The sequence below is a fragment of the Diadema setosum genome, chromosome 1 (genome assembly GCF_964275005.1).
Source record: "Diadema setosum chromosome 1, eeDiaSeto1, whole genome shotgun sequence".
NCBI lineage: Eukaryota > Metazoa > Echinodermata > Echinoidea > Diadematoida > Diadematidae > Diadema > Diadema setosum.
The window spans coordinates 10,644,076-10,671,105 of record NC_092685.1 but is presented as its reverse complement, the minus strand read 5'-3'; the positions used below and the strand labels follow the sequence as shown (position 1 = coordinate 10,671,105).

The 27,030-nt window shown below is 38.0% G+C and overlaps 1 protein-coding gene across 1 annotated transcript; it reads left to right on the top strand.

Annotated features, from left to right (window-relative positions):
- Window positions 1–8,838: 8,838 nt before the first annotated feature.
- Window positions 8,839–26,822, top strand: LOC140236300 (GLIPR1-like protein 1). The gene is made up of 6 exons (XM_072316257.1): window positions 8,839–9,096; window positions 18,292–18,522; window positions 19,637–19,746; window positions 20,324–20,415; window positions 21,497–21,572; window positions 26,627–26,822. Exons 1-6 carry the CDS (start codon window positions 8,839–8,841, stop codon window positions 26,820–26,822), a joined length of 963 nt encoding a protein of 320 aa, XP_072172358.1.
- Window positions 26,823–27,030: the final 208 nt, after the last annotated feature.

Here is a 27,030-nt window from a genome sequence, read left to right as displayed (position 1 = left end):
GGTTATAAACGGACAAAATTGCGGGGCTCGGCCGCGGCTCGGCCCAGCCCCGCACTGTAAACGGGGTCTTAAATTCGTAGTATTTCACATGTGGACACGATTTGAGCTCAGTGCAGGGGCAAGAGTTAATATATGTATTATTATTCATTTATGCTAGTTGGGAAATAACTCAAGAGTATGTTGAACTATACTTCATGAAGTAAGAAATGCAGCAGAGTATGACATTGTTACTGTGTTATGAAAGTCTTAGATCAAAGGTCACAATCAGAACTTACTGGAAGCACTTGGAGAGGTGCATATAGTGCAGCTGTGGACATCCTTGAAAAAAAAAAACATATATATATATATATATATATATATATATATATATATATATCTTTTTTGTATATTTATATATTATGATATATTTGTATTCATATATTTATATATCTATATAATCATCTATTTATGTTTATATTTAGTACATTTATATTCATAATATTACACAGGGCTCGCCATTATCGGTGGTCCAGGGCCACTAAAAATTGGTGTCGAGCACCAAAAGATAGATTTGAGGACCCAATCAGGCCACTTCATAATTTTTCGGGCCATGAACATTTCAAGTTCAATAATATTTTAATGACCCAAATGGATCACCAGACAAAAAAGTTAGTGTAGAGCCCTGATTTGATATTCTTTTTTTTTTATATATATATGATTCGGATCATTATCCTGATCACCGCCAAAAGAAAGAAAGAAAGAAAAAAACAAAAAACAAACACCGAATCAATAACTCAGAAAACGCAGAAAAGCGCAGAAAACCAAATCAAACAAGATAAGAACAAAATGTGATGACGCGGACAAAATGACAATGTCTATTGTGTTCACAGACACATTCTATATTTAGCAGGCAAAATGTTACACGGCGCAGCGGCTGCAAATAATGAAGAATGTGACGTCCGGGCGAGGGTTTGTGTGTGTGTGTGGGTGTGTGTGTGTGTGTGTGTGTGTGTGTCTGTTTGTGTGTGCGTGTGTGCGTGTGTGCGTGCGTGTGTGTGTGTGTGTGTGTGTGTGTGTGTGTTGCTTTTTTATGTATATACCCTTGTATATATTCTTATATCTACTCGATTTATAATCGAGTTGTTATGTTGAAGGGAGATGATTGGCAGTATAAGTATACCATAGTCAAAGATATATCTATATATATATATATATATATATATATATATATATATATTTTTTTTTTTTTACATGTCAATACTTTCTCGTGAAGAAATGGTCAGTAGGATTGATTTATAATCGAGTTGTTATGTTTGAAGGGAGATGATTGGCAGTATAAGTTGGTAATGGATTTGTCTTTTGAATGGCATTTGTACCGTTTTTATGTTCATGTTACACCCAGAATGGGTTGATTTATGATTGATTTGAATGAAATCAATAAAATATCATTGAAAAAAAAAAGTGTGTGTGAACAACAATAAATGTGTGAACAATAAACACGGTAATTTTTGTCCGCGTCATCATCATGTTTCGTTCTTATCTTGTTTGAGTTGGTTTTTCTGCGCCCCCCCCCCCCCCATGTTCGAGGCCGTTGGCGCCCTCTTTTGATCCAATCGGCGATCGCTTCAGAACGAAAGAAATTGCAGCCGCTGCACCGTGTAACATTTTGCCTGCTAAATATAAAATGACATGTGTGAACACAATAAACATTATCATTTTGTCCACGTCATCACTATCATAATGTTAATAGTTACTTGAATTATCAACCATAATTATTTCCTGCAACTTTAGTTTTAATTCAATTTTCATTTGCTTTTGTGGTAAAGTATTGTTAACTTCACGTATTTTTCTTTAATACCACATTGTATTGATGTTGTGTTATTTTGTGTATGAAAATGTTGTTGGAAATGAAATAAATGAAATGAAATGAAATGAAATATTGAAGAGAATCCCGTACTTCCTATATACGAACATGTTCAGAAAATGCTCACACTGATTTGTAAGTTTTAGCAAGCTTTTGGATTTGTCGCATGATCTGTTATTTCATATACAGGGCAAGCCACCATATAACAGTGTGCCAGTATCATGACTTACAAATACAACGAACTATGAGATAAGTGCAATGTTTCCTACACAGATATATACAAATATCGGCTCACTCGCTCGTACTAATTTAGAGTATTTTTTCCAAGTCCTCAGTTTGTTGGTATAAATCGTTATCTATTAGGCCGTCACTATTATCTTGATTAGAATTGTAAGATGTAATAACCAAAAAAATGACAAGAATTCCATGTTTTGTAAGCTGAAATACAAAAATTTTCGGCTCGCTCGCTGCGCTCGCTCGCCAAAATTTATTACTAGTATATTTAAATCACCCTCAAAAGACCCATTTTAAGTGCTTGAAAAAGCATATCATGTGGGTTTTTTAAAGTCCCTACCGGGATGGGGTTGGGGTTGAACACTTTTTCAGAAATTGGGGGCGCAATTTTCTCGCTTGCCCTGGGCGCCGTTTTCCCTAGATACGCCACTGGTGGCGTGCTGCTGTGAAGTTTGTGTAGACTGCCAAGATGCTGTGGCAGTTTAGTCGGGTACCTAAGGGGGGGTCACCGTGCACCCCCCCCCCCCCCCCAGGGACTCCTCGAAACTTACATTTTCAGGATCCTCATGACATACCAAAATATAATCAAGATGTTAACAGGAACGAAAAGTGGCTGTTCTAGGTGAAATTTAATGTATTCTATTGTTTTTCATAATTTCTTATGTATTTCTTTGTTTTTCAACTTTTTCAACTTTTGTTTTTCTTTGTTTTTCTGTTGGAAATTGTCACTGATCACTTTTCTACCATAATTTGCACAAAACTAATCAATGAAAGTGATTAATTGTAAAAATAATCAGGTTTTCATGACTTTCATGACAGAGCACCTGTTTTCCATAGGAAATGTACACAAAAGCACAAAATTGTGCCCGTTTTGGGACGACATTCCGTTACAAAAATGGGTGTGACTTCGCAAAAGTATGCGGGGAAGTTGCAAATTTGGTCTCAAAAGTTGCGTGAGACTTGAACAAAACAAAGTCAAGTAAGTTTTGAGGAGTCCTGGGGGTGCATGGTGACCCCCCCCCCCCCTTAGGTACCCTACTATGTAGGCCCTACATGTAAGCACATAATATTACATACATACATAAGGACGGGGGGGGGGGGATCCGCCACCCCCCCCCCCCCTCAAAGTTTCGCGCTATAAATCTGTCGCGAGGCTTCTTGACTTTGTTTGTTCAAGTCTCACGCAACTTTTGAGACCAAATTTGCAACATCCGCGTATACTTTTGCGAAGTCACGCCCATTATTGTAACGGTATGTCTCCCCAAAACGGGCACAATTTTGTGATTTTGTGTACATTTCCTATGGAAAACAGGTGCTCTGTCATGAAGGTCATGAAAACCTGATTATTTTTACAATTAATCACTTTCATTGATTAGTTTTGTGCTAATTATGGTAGAAAAATGGTCAGTGACAATTTCCAATAGAAAAACAAAGAAAAAACAAAAGTTGAAAAGTTGAAAAACAAAGAAATACATAATAAATTATGAAAAACAATAGAATACATTAAATTTCACCTAGAACAGCCACTTTTCGTTCCTGTTAACATCTTGATTATGTTTTGGTATGTCATGAGGATCCTGAAAATGTAAGTTTCGAAGAGTCCTGGGGGGGGGGTGCACGGTGACCCCCCCCCCCCCCTTAGGTACCCAAGTAGTTAGTCTTGTCAGCCGTCTTCTTGACTTGTGCAGCGTCGTGTCTTTGGGGATAATATAATAATCGATGTGTGTGTGTGTGTCGTAGACGTTTGATTTTTTGTGTTGGTGTGCATAATTGACATTGTTGCTCGTGCTTTACGATGGCCGAGTCTTCGGCAGGTTTGATGTTCTTTATAAAGTGCAAATTCCAATCTTACTTATTGTCTTTTAGCTGAAGAGAATGGCACGAATTTTACCGAATAGGATCGAAAGTAAATGAATAAGAAAAATAGGAGAAATTTTAATGTCATGATTGCACTTAAACAGCGACATTGGTTGCAATCATATATACACAAATTGGTAGAGGCATCGTATGTCGTTGCCTTGCACTCTCCCATCACTTTTTTTTTCACGAAAATGTCATTAAGATTATTTTCATGTATTTACTCGATAATTAAGCAGATCCAAGCCATTTTATCTCCAAGTGGTACCGTTGCTAGGTTTTATTACAAGACTGCAATACTCCGGAGGATACAACTCGTCTTAATTGATATCACGTCAAAGGAGGCAATTCTCTGGAGATAGTTATACAATCCACTGTGCACACAGCAATCGGCGCTTCGTGAGGGGATGACTTTGTCACCTTCACTTTGAGCGTGCGGTTGCAACTAATATCACTGTTTCTGGAAGACGTGAAATTATATAATTTACAAAACTCTCATAATATTTCATGTTCGGAATTTGACGTAACCTTTCCTAGTGTCTTCATTTAACTGTAACACGTTTTGTGGAAATAGAAGCCGATCGTGTCCCCATATATACCTATATACCGACTAAGTTTTTCTTGGGACTCGAGACCTTTTGTTTTCAAAGCGAAAGGATTTATTGGGACGCCTCGATCTACTGCTATTGTTGTTAATTGTTTGGATGTAAGTTAAATATTACGTGAAGGACGAAAGGAGAAACAGACTTTGTTGTTTTTGTTATATTTGTTGTTGTTCTTCTTCTTCTTGTTCTTATTTTTAATACAGTATTGGTGGAGATGAGAATTGGGCTTTTAACTTTTTGCGAGATAACAAGAAAACACTTATGAAATGGTACAGAGCATACCATTTTAAGAGGAATTCAAAGTTTATTTGATGAAAATCGGTTTTGGCATGACTGAAACATCCAAAAACGAAGTAAAACAAAGCGATCGTAAAAAAGTGTGGGTCCCACACTCATTAGAATCACTCTGTTTTGGATATCTCAGCCATTTCAAAACCAATTTTCATCAAATAAACGTTGAATTCCTCATGGAATTACATGCTCTTTCATATTTCATAAGAGGTTTCTCATTATCTCACCAAAAAATGTTAGAAACCTGAAACGAGGTCTCAACCAAAACTATACGATCCCCGAATGGAAGGACACGTACCAAATACAGCAACAAAGAGCTGCAGAGAGTTCACCCATTCCCCGTTGTGGCTTACGTATCAATTTACTGGAAGAATTTTAGATTTTAAAAAAGTACGATTTTCTTCTAAGGGATGCACATTTTTACATTTCAGTGGGTTTCACACAATTGCAATTGAACAGCAAAGTCCTGTACTTTCAAGACTAATCCGCATTGCCTGGATATAGTAATTTTGAATGTTGGCACAGCAGGGTCCCATTTTCACAACAGATGTTAGGATAGCAGCTCTTTGCTGGAACGGGAACTTCCCATGGCAGCAGCCAATCAGGTAGCTGGATTCTGATCATTACCATGATAATTATCATTCCAGCACGAGTTGCTATCAAAGTACTTTTTATGATATTGAACCCTGATGTTCGCATTTAGCTTGGAGTTGTCTCATCAATATAGCTTGTTTTGAACAAAGATCGGATGCAGCCATCAAATTCAGAGTCACAACATTATACCCCTTTCATATTGGCCAAAAACACGGCACGTCCTCCGGAGGACGTGCCGTGTTCATCCCAGACCACTGTCAATATGAAAGCTCGACTCGGCGTGAACACAGCACGAACAGTGGATGAACACGGCATGAAGTTCGTGCTACACCGTCTAGCACAAGGAGGACGTGCCGTGTTTGTGCTAGACGCTGCCAATATGAACGGACACGGCATTACATACAACCAGAACCGGAAATCCCAGATAAACACAACTGCGAGCGCGCTAGTATGTGTACAGTTACACAGATTTTATGTGTGCTTTGTCAACATACAATGATCGTTTATTTATCGTATATTGTAAGCCATAGCAAATTGTTTGCCGACTTGCAGAGGTATCAAATTCGTAAGAACAACGAATCCTTATTCTTCTTCTTGTGTTGACTACAAAATATTATAGTTTATGTTTTATTTATGTCTAAACAATTTTACACTCATTTCACTTGTAAAATTGCAAGTCAATTAAGTGCGCCTGCTTAGAATTTGGTCAGTCTGCGCTAGTAATTGACATGATTACTGACGACTGCCATCAGTGGCTATACATACACTGTACTGATTGCTGTCAGCTGTAAAATGTATGTATTGTTGTAATGCATTTGGAAAAAAAATTGTGGATTCGGCATTTTGGTGGACTGCCAGACTGTCGCTTTGATGAAAAAAAAAAAAAAAAGCGCGGGAAGCTGGCCGCAAGTAATTACAGGACCGTGCCCCGAGCGGGTTGCTATGGAAACGTGTGCCGAGTTCGTGCCGTGTTTGAGATGCGACCTTGCCCTCCAGGAAGACATGGCTCGTTCTTCACATCACAGGGCTTCTACAGAATGTTCGTTGCCGGGTGACGCGAAGCCCACAGAACTCTAGTTCTGTGGCGAAGCCACCGCAACTTCCGGTGCTGTGGACCTTTGCCGTAGGTGGCGTATTATGTTTTGTGTGGCGACTCTAGTACAGTATTACTTCAGAGACTCAAGGGCGTTGAGACGCTCAATGATACTAAGTATCGCACGTTTTCACTGAGCCGCGAGTGATTTTCAAAGGAAGCGAATGTCACTAAGAATGACAAACTCAAATATTCGGAGGATTTTTTTGTTTTGTTTTTGTTTTTGTTTTTAATATGCATGTTCATTATTGCGCAGTTTGTGCGAAGTTCTCACGACGTATGTACGAATGTCGCGTGTACTTATATAGTGTGGTTTTTGTTGTTTTTTTTAACTCCAGACAGTCACATAGGCTACACGAAGGACACGCGACTTAAATGCGAACAACGCAAATTTACCAAATGCTTCTATAAGGCGAGTTGATAACTGTCCTGGGTTAAATTGAAATAAATATGTTTTTTCTTTCTTTTTTCTTCCTTTCTCTCCCCTTAATTTCTCTCTTTGTTTGCTGGCTTGTGCACGCACGTGTGTTTTGTGTGTGTGTGTGTGTGTGTTCCGACTTCTTTCCTGACGACCCACCCAGAAAAACATGTGCTTTTCTGCAGGTTTCCCTTTACAGTATCTTAATTTTCAAATATAAATATAGCATACCCAGAGTCACTGTAAGTGTAGTCTGTGATTTTGATCATTTTTATTCATCCTCTAAACGGGTTTTTAAACTTTTTTTACTATTTTTATGTTTAAATGTGTGCTACAATTTTAGTTTGTTAAAAAATAAATAAATAAATGAAAAGGAATGAAATCAAGTGATAATGAAATCCAATGCGCGAGCAAATCACAACTCGGAATGCGGAAACCGTTCGAAAGAAAATGTCTTCTTTTTTTTTAAATACCTGCCGAACTAAAAAACGACACCTACGAACAGTGGACGATGCTTCCGAACCTCCGCGCCTGTTTGGGGATCTTTTGCAAACTAAAAATACGAATGTTAGACCATTTTTTTTTTCGACGTTAGCATCCTTCGTATCATGCTCCGTGAAAACAGTCATATACACCCTTGTCACATACTGGCTAATCCCTACAATTTACTTGAGTTTGATGAATGTGTTGACTGTCACCGGTGATCCAATGTTGTAAGTTCCATGATCCCATTTCGGGGTTGTTGTTTTTGTCCGCAAGCAGGTCTTGGATTCCCTCAGAAGAATGTTCCAATTTCGTTACTCGCAGAAAGTTAGCAAGGGCTAAGTCATTCAAAAGCAGGAGCTTTTGAATGACTCCGCAACTATCAAAGAACCAGAAATCTGTTGAGTTGCAATCAGGTCATATCGTAAGTATTTCTTCCTCCTTATATCAGCGGTGACTTCTGCAGAACTCTTGTTGAATAACAACGCTGCCATCAATGTACAGTTGTACACCCATATTGAGGTCGCTTCGCGAGTTTCTGTTTAGTTTTTGCATTCATAAATTTATCACCGCGCGTGTAAAAGGAATACTATAGATTAGGCCTTCGTTATATACTTCACAAGTTGATAATGTACACAGATTACAGGATGTTATAGATTAAGTCCACTTGAATGTAACATTTCAGTCCCCTATTTGATTGCACTAGAGATCTTACCATGGTGGCACTATCGCAAGGTCCAGTGATGGCTTTGCGTGTGAACCTATAATCCCAATACAACACAACGTAGGTTTACGGTCATCAATACGCACAACAGTAGTATCATCAATGAAGAGGGTCTAACCTTGTGGACTATCCAGTCGCCAGTGTCCTTTATATCAGACAGGGTGTAAACTGGCTTTAATAGTTACATTGTACAGCTCCGTTGGCTATTCATCGGATATGTTCGGGGTAAACAGCACGCGCAGGAGAACTATGGACCATTCTCTTACGTAACCTTTATACCTTTGAGATAATTCCTATCATCTTAACCGTGTCTTGGCAAACTTTTGAACGACCCCTTTCAGTAACTGTTTATACGATGAGGTAGCATCAACGCCACAAATCACTTCCCGTACGTGTTTGAAGTGGTACATCCAGCAAGTTATCTAAAAAATGAAAAATTTTCGTCGAATATCATTAGTCCTGGTCTTAGCTTTTATAGCGTGTACGGTTGGCAAGATTGAGGGAGGAAACAGCTATGAGGGTAGACATAGTCTTGGAGAAAATAGACGATCCTGGAAGCCGGATAATGGACTATACGACTGTACTCTCGAGTTGACGGCGAGTGTCGGGACATCCACGACCTTGACCAACACTACTGACACATTACTGCAATGTCGACATTGTACTATCAAACCGCACACACTGGGCAATGCTAACATGGACCTATCCGGCACTATACCTCATGCCCCTCCGACAAGCATGCTTGGTATGACCCCGGAAGCAGAGAGACAAACTGAAAGATCCCGAGGAGACTTTGAGACTCGGGAAGGGTGCAAGGGCCTCGAGAGCCTCCTTCCCCCCAGAGGAGAGCCGAGAGGGAACCGCCTCTCTCCCGGAGAGAAGATGGTGTTTTTAAGTGCACATAATGAATTCAGGGGCATGGTCAATCCAGAGGCCGCCAACATGGTTCAACTGGTAAGAAACCTTTACTGACATTGATACAATTATGATTATCAATTATTGCAACAAATATTGTAAAAAATATTTTAGATATTGAACACATGTACACTATGAATATTCATAAGGATGTGATTATTGCCCCGTGCGAAGCACACGCTTGTTTAGCTTTGCGATAAAAATTCAAACGTCTTAAAGCTGCATATTCGGGCATATTCATGTAATATACAAGAAAATATCTGAAGAAAGATTTGTGTGGTTCAAGGTTGAATATGGTACTGCGCGCGTCTCTACTCAGATCAGACTCAGAGTTTTATAAAGTGAGGTTTCAATCAGTCAATCAAGTTAGGTAAGACTCCCTAGATCAATTCAATTCAATTCAATTCAGTAGATTATTTATTTCCATCAAAGACAAAAAAAAAAATGATTCAAAGCCCTTACAAGTTGCCAATTTGACTTTCATTCATCTGATAAGGACAGTTCATCGAACATATTTGAATATATCATGACAATAAAAAAAAAGAAACAATGCACACTTTGTCATGGTACTAAAAAAAAAAATCATCGTAACGACGGAAAAGAATGTTCACTAAAAAGCCAAGCTTGTAGGACGTGGAACACTGGAATGAAGACAGCAACAATACCAATATACCAATAAAATATATTCATATTAAATTTATTTAGATACCGATTTTGCATTAAAATTGATAATATGCTTCTGATAATACAAGCACACTATGAACAAAGGTTACTATTATTTTAGAATGCCTACATAATCATCGTAACGACGGAAAAGAATGTTCACTAAAAAGCCAAGCTTGTAGGACGTGGAACACTGGAATGAAGACAGCAACAATACCAATATACCAATAAAATATATTCATATTAAATTTATTTAGATACCGATTTTGCATTAAAATTGATAATATGCTTCTGATAATACAAGCACACTATGAACAAAGGTTACTATTATTTTAGAATGCCTACATAATTATGAAATATGTCATAATACAACAAACATAACAATAATGGAACAGGCACTATTTGGCCGTGTATACCAGGAGAATGTGACTATAAGGATACGTTTTCCAGCAATCTTTGTCTTTCATGATCTGAAAGAGATATCTTGCGTCTCCTGAAGACCAGCGTCCATAACAAATGTGAGATTTTAGACGTCATAATATTAAGACTGGTATCAAGAAAGTGCTTAAGTATATTTAGGAGAGAAAGGGGGGGGGGTGTTGTAGCACCGTTATCTCTTGTCCCGATTGAAAATATTGTTTATTTTAACGGATTGGCAGACACATCTTGCAGAACATTCATCCTCCGTATGATATAGGGCTTACTATATAGAATCAAAGTGATATAGGAACCGAGGGGTTAAATATTTTGCTCTTGTAGCTGTCTCCCATTGATCACAAGGAATTTACCCGTATATCTTGCTTATAATGATAATTATCATTTTATTTGGTTGTGATCCATCACAACACTTTAGGTTTGACACAGCTGACAGTGGCAAATACACACACACACACACACACACACACACACACACAAGCAAACAAACATTATATTATATATGTGTATATATATATATATATATGTATATACATACATACATTCATACATAGGCCGTGTTATTATGGGTTACAGCTCGTTATTCCGAAGGTTCGTTATTCCGAAGGTTCGTTTTTCCGAATTTCATTTTCGGATGAACAAATCTTCGGAATAACGAACAGCACCCGTTATTATGCATGTGCAAGAGTCTATAATAAGTGGAGGTCAAAATGATGAGTTCTGTTTATTTAAGACACGAGTTTGTGATGCACCAGGCTGGGGGGCATTTCATGAAGGAACTTGTCGGATAAAATATCTGACAAGTCAATTATATCCAAACGTTGTAGTTGTTAATTGCCGAAGAGTCAAAATACATTGTACACTGATTTGAACTGATATACTTCAGAATTAATGCAAAGACTGCTATTTATCTACTTCAACATATTTCAACGGTGACCCTTGGAATTCATTTCGAGTAATAAAGGGAGAAAGGGACCAGCGGGTTGTCTCCTACAAAACCCCCAAATCGAAAACGACCAACGGTCAATTGAATTATCGGCTCCAATCAACTTCTCCGACAAAATCACGAACAATACGCAGGACCACAGCGCAGTTGCTCAACCAAGCGAAGGAGGTCAATATTCGTCCTATCTGCAACCGTGAATGAAGGAAACTATGTTTTCAGATGAGGTGTTACAATATATACATGTAAGTACATATAATTTCATGAAACCTGTGATGGTGGAGGCAGTGATACAATAAGTTACACAAGATCCATTTCATGATGGCGTCTCACTGGATCTAGCTAGATTCGACGAGAACAAGAACTCCTGACAGAAAACATTGATGAGATGGGGGGAGGAGGGGGGGGGGGGGGGGGAGGGGAATGTTTAACATTCAAACAAGCATTGAAGAACAGCAGCCTGGACAGCAGGAGCGCGCGCCTGTTATTCTGTGGTGTGTCAGGTAATCCGTCAGAAACACTTGACGTCATTTTTGACTTGGCTAATAAGCGTCTGAATGTACTCTTGATTGAGAAGGACATAGCCCGAAACATTGGTGCTAACTGAGCCAAGAACTGAATGCACTCCTAAATGAGAACAACATGCAAAGCCCGAAGCACTATCACCCCAAGGACCATTCAAAAGGAAATACTCCAAACCCAATCATTATCCGATTCACAACATACAAGACCTTAGTGACTGATTATAGGCCCATTCTCAGTAAAAGCGTTCAAATACGGAATTTTGGTGTCGCCGACATTCCATGACAGTTTGCGGTTCCCTGAAACCTATCATATACTATTTAAATGTTTACAATATATCACGAGGACTTTATTTGTTAAAAATAAACACAATCAAATGCGGTTGTCTGCCTTTTTGTATAAAATTTTGCTGTTAAACTTCGTTAAGACCCCCAAAACGCAGTGTCGCCGGCTATTTCAGAATTACGTTTTATTGCTCCTCTCCGTCCACAAACATACTTTCCAAATATCATTTTCATGGACGATGAGCATATCATATGTGCTAATCACAATACTCAAAAAGTTCCAAAATTTATATTGACTTCTTTTTTTATAGCCTTTTGAAACCTGTCGCCAAATTCACCGCCAGATACGTTACCAGTTTCTTTAGTGTTACAGCATTGCGAAAATAACAAGACTATGCAATGACCCTGTGTATATGAAACCCTGAGGATATACTTCATACACTACAAGTACTTAGATTTTTTGTGCAACAGCTCTTTATTGAGAATACAGTACAATGTTTGAAATATCGGTTTTCTACACTTTTATTTGGACAGATACGTTACATACTTTTCACGCCACCCACTGCGACAGATAATGCAATGTCAGACAAATTGTATATTATACATTACTCCTCGGAATGACGCATCGATTCAACATTAAAGTTTAGTACAAGTGAGAAATATTTGGTAGATATCGCTCTCATAATAATATGATCGACCATATACGTTACCACAGATACGTTACCCCAGATACGTGACCGAATTTTGCTCATTGGTCTTGTGCTTTCTGGGGATCAAATCTGGTCAAAATTCATCCCTACACATTACATGCTTCGTTTTGTTGGACCTCAGGATTATATTCTTACACCAAAAGGACAGAGAGGTGAAAAAGAGCAACACTTCCTTATGATTTTTCCTTGTGCGTCAGTGTCTCACAACTTAATGCCAAGTTTTCCGACAGATACGTTACCACATAATCAAGATGCTGAAAAGAAATTGTAAATGTTTTTACAAACAAATCGTTGTGTGCTCATAAACTCCAAAGTTCTATTCTATAAAACCCAGCCACTTTCATATTCTATGCAACAACTTTCAACGTTTATTTTACAAGACGAAGCTAAGATTCAGCATATCAGTTTTTTGCTTTTCAGATTTAGCAGATACGTTACGTATAATTCAGGGCACCCACGGTGACAAATAATGTTATGTAAAACAAAGTGTTCATAAAACAATTCTGCATAGAATGACGCTTCCATAAAAAATCAAAGTTATGTTCAAATGAAGAATATTCAGTAGAAATTGCTCTGTAACTTCACCGACAGATTCATTTGCGGTACGCCAGATACGTTACCAAACTTTGAAAGAGTAAAAATTAGTTTATGAAACGCTTCCGAGAAAAGTTTCAGTGTTCTGTTGCATATTTATTCTAGTGTTTTTCAAAATATGAAGAACTACTCAAGATTCATTGAATAGTTGAACAATTATTTATTCATTTTCATTAAAAGGGATGAGCCAAATACGTTACCATAGGTCAAACAACTGTTTAGCTTATCGAGTTCATAGAGACTGTACCTACTTCCTTCTAAGTGCCTGCAAAAATATATTTTTTAAACCTTGTTTGCATTATCCATCAAAACTTAATGAATATTTATAGTCAGATGGATAAATACATTCAGACGTAAGATGAGAATATTCTGTGAATGAAGAACTCAGCTTTCACATTTAGGGCTCTTTTCCACTATATTTCATAATTTAAATATTACGTACAATGTTTAAAATGGTTAATTTGGGCTTACATCATTCAGTTTTACATCAATTCATGAGGTAAATAATTAAACAGGTGATATTTATTAATTCATACACAACTAAAATTATTACTTATATTTTACCAGATACGTTACCAAAGGTGATTCGATGTTTTTCAATACTTATTTCCCCAGGAAAGCAATTCATATTTGCTTCCTGTGGAAATTCCAGATCGGATCGTTCCCTTTGCATGATTTGTGGGATTCGAAACTTTATTTGTAAGCGAAATTTGCTAAAAATACAAAGTGAATCTTAAGGTTATATTTCATTTCAGCAAAAAGCATATTTCAACCTACCACACAGAAATAATTTCTACCAATTAGCAAGGGATGACAACATCTTTACCTCTTGAAAAACCCCAATATCTTTAGGGGGACAGATGTCTTTTCCTGAACAGAAATTGGATCAAAACAATAAATTTAATTCAGAGTTAGGAGTCCATTACAACATGTAAATTTACGGTAACGTATCTGATTGGTGATCAAAAATCATATATGATGCTCTAATTCAATTCATTTTTACTCAATGAATGGCTATCATTTAGAATGTTCCACTTTTTGTTTCGTATTTGACCGGTTTTGAAGTTTCCGAAAACACATCTTTGAATGTATTACTTTGTGGTTGATTTTTCGGTTTTACTCACATGGAATTGAACACTTAATCTGAGAATGGCCCTATAACAGATAAGCCCACGAATCAGCCATTTCGGGATTCTGCTGAGCATGTTCTGGCCATGTTCGTTTTTAAATTCACCAGGATACGCATCTGTGATGTGATGATTATTAAGTAGTCCTCATAAATTGTGCTTGCCAGCACATCCATCTGACGGCAAAAGTGGTATTTGGCAATGTCAATAGAAAAGGATCGATAATGCATTCAATGCAGACCAATGAAATGGATACTTTACCAAGTGTTAAATGACTAGTCCTTCTTGTCACCTGGTCTAGACAAGTTCATCCTTTGTTTGAACATAAGTGAAGAATTCCATAATTGTTACGTCGGGAGCCAATACATCCTGTCGCTTTGTAAATGAGTGAGGTGCCTAACCAACTGAGGAAAAAGAAGAAGAAAAGAAATGCCATTTGTACCCATATGTGCATGGGATCACTCCGAACTCGCTTACATTTGAAGAGAACGCGAAACTCCAGGGTTCAAATGTCCACCTTAATAGGGGCAATAATGCAACAATATCAGCAGAACATAAAATCACTGAAAATTGATCCATTCAGAAGTTATAAATTTTACAAGGTTGGGTGCCGAAGGGATGAGAATACTACAGTTCGTGACGTCATGGACAGCGATATCAAGAAAAAATACAAGAGAATTCCACAAAATTTGAATGTGTGTGAAAGGTACACATCCCCTCCTGTTGATGCTGACATAATATTAAGGATAATATAAAAAATTCCCCGTTTTGTAAAAGTAGGTCGAGTGTTTTTTCTATGTGCTAGAAAAATGAAGATATGTTGCACTCCCTGTAATGTTTTTATATTAGTGTTGTCAATACGTCGAAATATTGTACTTCTCATTCAGCAATGGCGGCATCAAACATCTAAAAATTAATAACTTTTTAACGGACTGCACAATGTCCACACATTTCACTGATGTGTTCTACTAATACATGCTGCATTCACACAATCCACATACTAGCATATTATTTGGGTTTCATTCTCGTTTGGTTGAGGATTTGAAGCCATTCATGAGAGAGCCGTTGAACGAAGGCAGGAAACGCATACGATGAAAAGCGTGCGAAGCAGCAATGGCAGAATCACTGCGTGGAGATCGCCACCAAACGGAAGGGGAAGGAGGGCGGGGGGGGGGGGGTGGGAGGTAATCAGGAGGAACATCGACGACCTTGCACTCCTCGTTGACAAACAGTGTACTCAGTACTTGACCTTCTGAATGAAATCCCTATGTCAGTACACATCAGTCATTTAGTTGTGGGCCGGGGTTGTGGGGGAAAAGTACAGGAAAATCTACATGTCAGGCATGGCGTCATTCAGGAGATGATGAATGCTGCATTTCCCCCAAAAGAATTACAGAGAGAATGACTGGATCCGCCGGATATCTAGTTGCAAGCAGCGCCCGTATTGAGGAGGAAACCACTTTCCTCAGACATGGAGTCACCTGTACCGCAGTCACAAGCCCAGTGACCGTACATGCAGTGGCGTATCTAGGGAAAACGGCGCCCGGGGCAAGCGCGAAAATTGCGCCCCTAATTTCTGAAAAAGTGTTCATCCCCAACACCATCCCGGTAGGGACTGTAAACCAAGTCCACATGATATTATGCTTTTTCAAGCACTTTAAAGGGGTCTTTTGAGGGTGATTTAAATGTAATGAATTTTGATAAATTTTGGCGAGCGAGCGCAGCGAGCGAGCCGAAAATTTTGGTAGTTCAGTTTACAAAACATGGAATTTTTGTCATTTTTTTGCTAATCAAATCTTATAATTCCAATCAAGATATAATGACGGCCTTTGGCGAGCAAGCGCAGCGAGCGAGCCGAAAATTTTTTGTATTTCAGCTTACAAAACATGGAATTCTTGTCATTTTTTGCGTATTAAATCTTACAATTCTACTCAAGATAATATAGTGACGACCTTATAGATAACGATTTATACCAACAAACTGAGGACTTATAATACTAGTACTCTAAATTAGTACGAGCGAGTGAGCCGAAATTTGCATATTTCCGCGTCATCATTACGTTTTGTTCTTATCTTTTTTGATTTGTTTTTTTTTTGCCCCCCCCCCCCCATATGTTCGAAACCGTTGGCGTCCTCTCTTGATCCAATCGGCGATCGCTTCAGAACGAATGAAATTGCAGCCGCTGCTCCGTGTAACATTTTTCCTGCTTAATATAAAATGACATGTGTGAACACAATAGACATTGTCATTTTGTGCGCGTCATCGTCACGTTTTGTTCTTATCTTCTTCTTTTCTTTTTTTTTTTTTTTTGATAAATTTTGGCGAGCGAGCGCAGCGAGCGAGCCGAAAATTTTTGTATTTCAGCTTACAAAACATTGAATTCTTGTCATTTTTTGCTTATTTAATCTTACAATCCTAATCAAGATAATAGTGACGGCCTTATAGATAACAATTTATACCAACAAACTGTGGACTTGAAAAAAATACTCTAAATTGTACGAGCGAGTGAGCCGAAATTTGCATATTTCCTCGTCATCATTACGTTTTGTTCTTATCTTGCTTGATTTTTTTGATTTTTTTTTTCCGTATGTTCAAAACCGTTGGCGCATTCTTTTGATCCAATTGGCGATCGCTTCAGAACGAAAGAAATTGCAGCCGCTGCTCCGTGAAACATTTTGCTTGCTAAATATGAAATGACATGTGTGAACACAATAGACATTGTCATTTTGTCCGCGTCATCATCACGTTTTGTTCTTACCTTCTTTATTTATATAAATTTTGGCGACCGAACGCAGGGAGCGAGCCGAAAAGTTTTGTATTTCATCTGACAGAACATGGAATTCTTGTGTGAACACAATAAACATTGTCATTTTGTCTGCGTCATCATCATGTTTTGTTTTTATCTTGTTTGATTTGGTTTTCTGCCCCCCCCCCCCCACTACATTCTCCCTCCCCCCTCCCCCCCCCCCCCTTTCCGGGCGAGTTTCTTCTTCTTCTTCTTCTTCTTCTTCTTCTTTTCTTTTTTCTTTTTTCTTCTTCTTCGTTTTTTTTTTCTTTTTCTTCTTCTTTTTTTTTTCGGTTTTTTCCCCGTTTTTTTGCGCCCCCAAGGAGTGGCGCCCGGGGCACGTGCCCCCCTTGCCCCCCCCCCCCCCTCCGTAGATACGCCACTGCGTACATGCATATGAATGAACTAGAAAACTTGAAACATAATAAGGGCATGACAAGAGCACATGTTATTTTGTGAAATGTTAACAAAAAACAAAAACAACAACAACAACAAAAACAAAAACCCGACGAAATAAAGGGTGACAAATTGGACATTTTGACACTCAGTGAGATTCATCAAAATGATTTGATGGATGGTGGATGACAGTTAAGTAACCACTGATAACATTATTAGAAAAGTCAGAACCCATGCATGCGGTGGGGTAGCTATTCAGAAATAATAATGCGTATAAATTCAGAATTTGTTTAGTAGAATAAGATTTAGAAGTGAGTGTGATCTTAACGTTGATACCTAGGTCAAAGTCATCCTATATTATTCTTTGTATAGCTCACCGACCTCAAAATCTACTGCACTTTAGGCGTTTGACAGAATTTTACAAAAGTTAGACCACACATTTAGTGACTGTCTTGAGATGTTGAAAGGAGACATAAACCATACGACATGAGCATAAGGTCAAAAAAGGTTAGTTGATCTGACAATTTGTATTTCAAAGGTTCGTTATTTCGAAGGTTCCTTGGAAAAAAAGTGCGTACTATATATTCATCTAAATTGCGAACATTTTTCGTTTTCGGATTTACGAACTTTTGGAATAAAGTTTTTTTTTTCTCGGATTAATGAACGTGCAGAATAACGAACCTTCGGAATGAAGAACTGCAACTTATAAGGGACAACAAGAATGAAACGTGCTCAGATTAAATAATAACAAATACTATATATTTCTTTGTTTCAGCAGTGGGATGGCAGCTTGGCCCAAATGGCCCAACAGTGGGCTGATCGGTGCAAGTATGGTCACGGCAATCCCAAAAATATATCACCGTATTCGTGGGTAGGTCAGAACATCTGGGCCGGTTCGGGCACAGGATGGGACCACTACGGAATGGTAGAAAACTGGTACAGCGAGGCGGAGGATTACCACTTTGCCAACAACACGTGTAGCGGAGTTTGCGGTCATTACACGCAGGTAGGCCTACTTTCCTCACCCAACCTTAAATGTTGCTAAAAGGTCCTGTTTACCCTTGGGAACAGTGCTTTAAAATTTTTTCAAGATATGACATTTAATGCATATGTGTAGGTCTGTTGTGCCATAAAACATCCTATCATAATTTTCACGATAACGCCTGAAATATAAGAAGATATCTGTATTTTTCTCAATAAACTGTAACTGTAGACGGTTTAGTCTGGAAACATTTTTATCATAACTATTGTTCACATTTTGTATATTTAACGATGCTTAACATCGATTTTACCCATTCAAAATTTTACAGTGGTTGTTTCTATCCCTAACTCACATTTTAGAACTATTTTGAAGCACTAATGCTGAGTTTTTGTTTCACCTGCAAATAGTAAATTATGCCTTTAAGTATTTGCCATAAAAGAAAAATCTTTCTCCGGTAATTCATTGCTGGAAATACATAAGGTAGCCTGACATTTAAAAAAAAAAAGTATATTAACATATCATGGAAGAAAATACACTTAATTCAGGGTTAGTTCGCGCCCTCTTCAGTTGAGTTGCTTTCCAGCTTACATGATTGTCGTCACTTTGATAACTGATAAGTTTGAATTTAAAAAAAGATATCCCCTAGCTTGTATCACATGAAATATAGAAGTCTGATTTTTTTTTATTGTTTTGAATACTTTTTGAGGACTCCTTTTGGAAAGCCTGCTGCTCATCAATGGTCACCTACAATTTCTCTGTAAGTATATCGTTAAAGGGATGGTACAGCTTCAGTTGGGATAGTGCGTCAGGTTTCCAACGTTTTTGATGATGATTTTTTGAAGATACTGAAAACCTCTTATGAAATAGCATGTAATTCTAAGAGGAATTCAAAGTTTATTTGATAAAAATTGGTTATGAAATGGCTGAGATATCCAAAACAGCGATTCTAATAAAGGGTGGGACCCTCCTTTTATTATGATTTCATCATATAAACTTTGACTTCCTCTTAGAATTGTATGCTTTTCAACATTCCACAAAGTGGTTTCTAAGTATCTCGCAAAAAGTTAAAGGCTGAATTCTCATCTCAACCAATACTATTAATCCTTTCGATTTCATCTCTTCATTTATACTGTGATAGATGATGTGGGCTGAAACGACGCACGTTGGCTGCGCCGTCGCTGTGTGTTCGACCTTGGAGAACTTAGACTGGTCTCCAGCTACAATATTAGTCTGCAACTACGGCGAAGGGTGAGATTGTTGATTTCATGAACAATTCGATCTCTCTTTTTTTCCCCTTTCTTTTTGGCTTGAGGACAAAAATATCCATTTCTCTGATGCACTAAACAGCAAATGATTATCGAGTGAATATATAGTGTGCATTTAGAGTAACACTTTAGACATCACCAGAAAACACGATCACATTAAATCAATTCACGGGGCAACATTTTCATTGTCAGCATTGCTCTTTCAGATACCCTTACCTGCCACGTTGGTCTTACCATTTCAATGTAGGTACAGTATTTATTACGCTATTATGGTAGGGGAGAGTATACAGACAGAAAAGCCTGTCAAAACATGTAAACAAGCAAACAGAATTCAAAATCATAATCTTCAATTTTACAGTTTAGAGACGTTTCCACGCTGCCACAGCGCTGCCACTGATCCCTTAACTAGATCTCAGTTTTCTATACCTCCGTGTACTTGTCCAATCATACTTCAATTCATTCTTAATAGTGAATGATTTTTGTCCTTCATCATGTTCATTTCGCTTAAACCTATATCATTTCTTCTTCTTTCTTTCTTTCTTTTTTTTTTTTACCTTTAGCGGGAATTACGTGGGCAAAAGACCATATGTACGGGGGCGGTCGTGCAGTAAATGTCCTTCAGTGCACCACGTATGTGTCAACAACCTGTGCGGTAAGATTTCTCGATTGTATATGCCTGATGTATGCTTGTTGTCCGTCTCAAACCCATAATCAATGATCTCATTAATAGAGTGTGTTTAAAGAGGCACTTGAAGCTGGGGAGCGTATTTCTTTGGGTGTTTTTGATGCATTGGTGCAACGCCCGTGTGCCATTTCATTTTACCCAATAGATGCCAAAAGTTATCATCTTGATATTGAATCATCAGAAAAATAGTTTTAGTGCAAACATTACGTACACACTTTCTGACACAATCATGCCATGGATAGACATACCAGATATTGTTTGTTTGTTTGTTTGTTTGTTTGTTTGTTTTTGTTACAGGGTATTATCACTGCCAAGTAGACTTTGAAGTTGATGTTGTATCATACCTCTAATCAAGTTAGTTTTTTTTTTTTTTTTTTTTTTTTTTTTTAACAAAGGTGGGTACATGCATTATGGAAACCCTTGTAAATTGTGGGTTCATTTCGATGTAACTGTATTGAAGTTTTAAGCTTGTGCTTCTCGTTTATGTGTTTTGGTACATTTTTCCTTCTTTCCTCGACTCTTTACAGCTCTATCTCCACGTGAACCGTGTAAAAACTGCGGAGGAGAATCTCAAACGACTGTTCTTGAAGATCCTGTTTGTCATGATGGCGGCAAAGACAGATCAGAGACGAGCAGTGAAATGTGGGGCGAAAATAAACCGTCTGCCGCTGGTAGTCAGTGTGGAGATAAATAGACTATTAGAATACATACTTTCGCTTTGCTACTATTAAACAAAGCATGCAGCTAAATGCGGGTAAGGTAATGTAGCAAGTGCGACAGCGGGACGCGTGTTTTTTTTTTTAGACGGCGCAGATTGGGGACCCTAAAAATCTATTGGGCACCCTATCCCTAAACCTAACCCTAATCCTAATCCTAACCGTAACCATCAAACCCTAACCCTAACCCCAACCCTAACCCTAACCCTAACCCCAACCCTAACCCTAACCCTAACCTTAACCATAACCAAAAACCCTAACCCAACGTTTTTCCCGTAGGTTTAACACGCGCCATTCCCCAATCTGTGCCGTCTTTAAAAAAAAAACGCCAGCGGGACAAGGCTGTGAGGATGTCAGCGCCGTGTCTGGGGGCGCTACCGCTGCTGTAGACGAGCTCAAACCGAGAAAGTGAGGATCGATGACAGACGGTCTTCATTCAAGCGCCATGAGACATGGACTTTGACTAACTTCAGCCGTACAACGAAGAATGCAGCATCACGAACTTTGATACGATATTGATATGATGACGAGTAGAATGACCATACACAAACTATATATATAGCGCTGGAATTATTATGTTGTGGTCAATGGCTGGTCCAAGTGGGCTGCTCATAGTACGACACTGGCAACCTCGTGTACATGGATTTGAACCACGTTATTGCCCCTTGCATCATTAACATGCTGTGATAGCTTTCACTTTTTAAAATTAAACAAGAAAAATGTTTACGGAGATATTCTAGACAAGGGTTAAAAGGTGACATGCTTGGATTTGGGCAAAGATTTTTACCCAAGTGGTCGAACATTGCTCAGATGAGTGTAAAAAATTATCTTTTTTGCCTTTGAGATATAGCATTCAAAGGAGAATATTATTGTCCTGCCGTGTTAGGCCTGCGCCTTTACTCATGTTCTGTGCGAAGTGTTTGTGTGTGTGTGTGTGTGTATGTATGTTTCGGTACCCAATTTCAATGTTATAACCTTTTAAGTTTGGTGCTGTGTAAAGGTTGTTTTTACTCATTATTTACCGTGGTTGAAAAAAGTGTTTTTCACAATTTCTCTCATCAAAATCAAAATTACTGCATTCTCTGTATTCTTCTTGTAATCACATTTTTTTTTTTGCAGTATATGATTCTATATGAAACGAGCATAATAAACAAAATATGCTGCTAAGCACCTCATGAACGTCAAAAGAAATGTATATGTAAAAGACATATTATTGTACGGTAAAAATATATACAAAATGTGTTTATACACCCCCGCCCCCCCCCCCCCCAAAAAAAAAATATGTCATCTGCCTAAAACAAAAAACAATCCCCCCCCAAAAAAAAAAAGAACAAAAGAAGAAATAACACCTTGTTTGAATTTCAGCTCATTACTGAAAAGGTCAAACTGTTCACTGAGACTTTTAAAATCACATCAAAGTGCGAAATGAAAAACAATATCAGCATTGGCATCAGACGTGAGCATTACCTGTTTTTATAGTGTAATAATCAGAATGTGCATAATTGACTGGCACGTTATTTACACCAACGTCAAATAAGATATGCAAATACGTACAAGAGGATCAGAATACGAGGTCACCATTTAATGACATTATATCGGCAAGTGCACCCGATACTCCTTAAAGTCATCTTCAGCAAGTACTGACGAATGTATCTACAAAGAGCATGCATTTAAGATTGGAAAAGGACATGTGTAAGGGTATTAACCAAGAGGACATTTTTTTTTAGCAGGTTACAACTTGAGCAGAGAAATAAAAGTAAAAATGGGGCAAAGTACTGTACAAGGAGTGGCACTCATGTACATATTGTACAGCAGACATGTCTGAGATTATAACATTTGAATGTAGATCAAAATAGCAGCAAAATCTAAAGCAGTAAAGAATAGTATAGTACAATGTAGTTTGTTTTAGAGTGTTGCCATTATTTTACCCGCACATCTTCGCAAAGAAAACAATCGTGATTTCGGTGGCGAGATTTTGGAGTGATCTCCCCGAAGCAATACCGGGTGTTCCTCCTTTTACATACCTATTCTCAAATGCAAATTAAAGGATTTGCTTTTTAATGCGGGATTAAACTATTAACACAAGCCACTTTATATAACCTGTATCTGGCGGTAATTTGTAGTGTGGTATACCTGGCTAGGTTCGGCCCGTGCTATTTGCTCTTTTTGTCCACTTGCATGAACCTAAGTTAAATACAGGATATTCTTTTAGGTTAGCTTACAGTAGCTTGTGTTGCTGCGCGTTTAAAAACATAACTAGTCTTCAGTTCGAAAGATATTCCAATATTAATGAATACGAGAACCTTATAAACTTTAGTTATCTCCTTCTTTTTAGATACTATAGTATTTCAAACGCTTGAATTTCTATGCAAAAAATGACTCATGATTACATAATGGTAATTACTATATTCAGCAATGGTTGCTTTTTAGATATTTTTTCCAGCCACTCTGTTCATATAATTTCTTCTCTTCTTTTCTTTTCTTTTTCTTTTCTTTTCTTTACTTTGTCATTACTTGTCTTTTCTATCTACGTAATATATGAACACAGATTGATAGGAAGCGCAATCAAATAGGTTTCCACTAAATAAGAAGCACCACCAATATCTAGTATTCCTTCACGATCATGTAACCTTTATTTAAAAAAAATAAAAAAATCTCTGTATAAGTGCACTAACATTATGATTGGTCCATAGTGTACAATGTGATACTTCAACAGAACGATCGGTGCGTCACTTTCATGGCAGCCTATCTATATGCAGAATGTGGTACAATATCGAGTGTATAGTATAAATGATGAAAATATTTTGTTTTACTGAGAAAAAGGGTTGTTATAAAATCCTGTCATTTATACACATGGTGATTGCGACATGTGCCGTTTCTACATCATAATAAAATTGTATTTTTTTTTTCCTTCTGAAACAACTCATGAAGTGCGAACATAATATATCCGAAGGTTTGTTAAAATCGGAAAATGAAATAAGGTTCGTTATTCCAAAACACACATATTCTCTATACCAAGATGTTGGTTAACCCAAAAATATAGAGACGGTACGTGATGAGGGATCTTCACAATTATCAACGTTATTTCATTTTCGGATTGACGAACCTTCGGAATAACTAACCATATTTCATTTTCGGATCAACGAACATTCGGAATAACAAACGGTAACCATGAATCGAGAAAACGAGGGACAACGCGTATAGCAGGTATTATGCCAGATACATGGGTTGCCCCTCCCTCTCCAGCCTCATTATGGAGTGGGTCACACATTATTGAGGGCGCATGTTCGTCTGTTATTTTGTATGGCTGCCCTGAAATACTTTCTTACGTGTGTCTGCAGATGCAAATCTACAATAATATAAACACGCTTCATATCCATTTGATCTGAATTCATGCAAGTACATATCAGGCTGTGACCATGACCACGCTTTGAGATAAGGATTGTGAGCAGAACACAGAGCATTAAAGAAGAATTTTTTTTTTACTCTACTAATTCTGGCTTTGTTTTTGTTTTTTGTTTTTGTTTTTTGTTTCCTCATTTTTTTGCAATCCCGTTCGGCGCCACATTGGCGACACCATAATGGTAATGGGCTCATCCTAAATAATTTTATGCAGTAGGATTTTACCCTAGGAAACGATTTCCACAAAGATTTGTTTCTTAAATTTTTGACTTAGCATGAAATAAAGAATAAAAATAGAAATAGAATATGTGGATTATAGTTACGCTACACCCAAAATGATGGGTAATGCCTATCTTACGACAATCTGCTCTTCTGAGCTCATTAAGGCTGATCCTTCGTGTACTTGCAATAGGTATACACTTTAATCTGGTGGCGTGCTTGGTCATGTGTGTGCGCGCGTGCGTGTGGGAGGAACACATCGAGTATAGGGTTTCATGTTCCATGAACGTGCTTGTACTTGTTGGTCATTTTTCTCATCTATTTCGAATTTCACCTAAAATTGCATTATTGTCAATAGAAGTATTCCAGGAAAAACACTAAGCCTGAAGAACGTAATCTTCTGTGAATCCTTTTGTCTCTTTCTTTCTTTCTTTCTTTTTTTCAAAGGAGAAATGGTATTTATAGATGCAATGGCAGTAGTGGTAAATGATACTGACAGCTTAATGTATCTATATATATATATATATATATATATATATATATATATATATATATATTATATATATATATATATATATATATATATATATATATATATATATATATATATATATACATATATATTTGTGTGTGTTTGTTCGCGTGAGTGTGTTTGTGTGGTGAATATATATATCGTATCAGGGCAATCACCCTCGGCTAATCCTGTCTGGTGGTAAGGTTAGAGTATACGGTTAGGGTTCGAGTTAAGGGTTAGAGTTTGGTTTAGGGTTAGGATTAGTTTCATGATTAGGGTTGGGTTAGGGTCAAGGGAAGGATCCGGAGTAATTGCCCAGGGGGTAATTACCCTCGACATTTTTTAATGTATATCTTGAAATTGTCTCGGCCTCGTATGTGCCCGACTGGTAGAATGCCGCATTATAATCGTGACAGGGAGGAGGAGCCACCAGACGTAGCCTGGTTCACTTTAATTGCTTTAATATCAATATCAGGCTTTCAGCTTTTTTGGACGGGTCTTCGCCAAGAATTTAGAAATCAATACAACAAAAACAACAACAACAACAACAACAACAACAAAAACCAACCGATTTGGAACAAAACTTGAACAAAATAAATTCAAGCAAAACAAAAGAAAGTCAAAACAGAAACGTGACATAAACAACATGCACGGCGGCGAAACCAAGAAAAAAAAAAAGAAAAAAGTAATTGAAATAGAATATCTATGCATGCCATGAATACACATCAGCAACGCAGCGGTAATTGCAACGAAATAATTAAAAACAAAAGACACTAAAATTAGATTACCTGAACGGCATCTAATGAAGCAAACTGATTACCTTGCGTGGTGAATGTGTCGAATTGACTTGTGTAGTTTTAGGGGACTGTGGAGTGAGTGAAAGGGGTTCACACGCAGACGGGGTACTGGGGTGGGGAGGTGTGAATATCAGAACACAGAGTTTGAAAGTTGATGGCGCGAAAAAAAATGGTGCTACTATCAGAGACACAAACATGATATTCTCCTCTAAATCAACTTCTTTCTTACATTCTATTCATTAGCTGTTCTCACGGCGCCCGATGGTCTGGCTTTCAGTCGCGTTCCACTACGGACCACCTTCAAGTTTGTTACGGCCTGTTAGTGCCGTCTCGTTTTGTTGCGCTAACTCCGTTATACGGCCTACAAGGTTTCTCATTAGCATCGGGACAGTCGAAGCAATTTTTGACAGTATAAAAATCTGACACGGCATCCACGGCAATCACAGCCTATTGCGTTTGCCCATTCCGTCCCATAACATCACGTTGTCTCATGTTCATCCCGTAGTGGATTAAGTCACTCCTATGATTAGGCAGCAAGCAGTCATAGTGAACGGGACTCATTCGTCTTGGATGCCTGTCACTTCTGGAGTGCCCCAGGGTTCGGTCTTCGGCCTGGTCCTACTCCTGCTTTACATCAACAGCATAAACATCAACATCAAATCTAAAATGCACCTCTTTGCCGATGACAGTCATTTACCGGAGCATCCACTCTATAGGTTCATCTGACATGCATCCTCCAAGATGATCTCAAGAAGCTAGCAGATTGGTCATCCAACTCTTTAGTGGTTGATGGGTTTTAACGTCAAGATATATTCTGCTCTCATCATCACCAACAAGCGCAACCACATCGCAGAAGTACCTCTGCTTCAGAACTTGTCAAAGAGCTGGGATGGGACATTTTACACACTCGCAGACTTCTTGCACAATACACCGT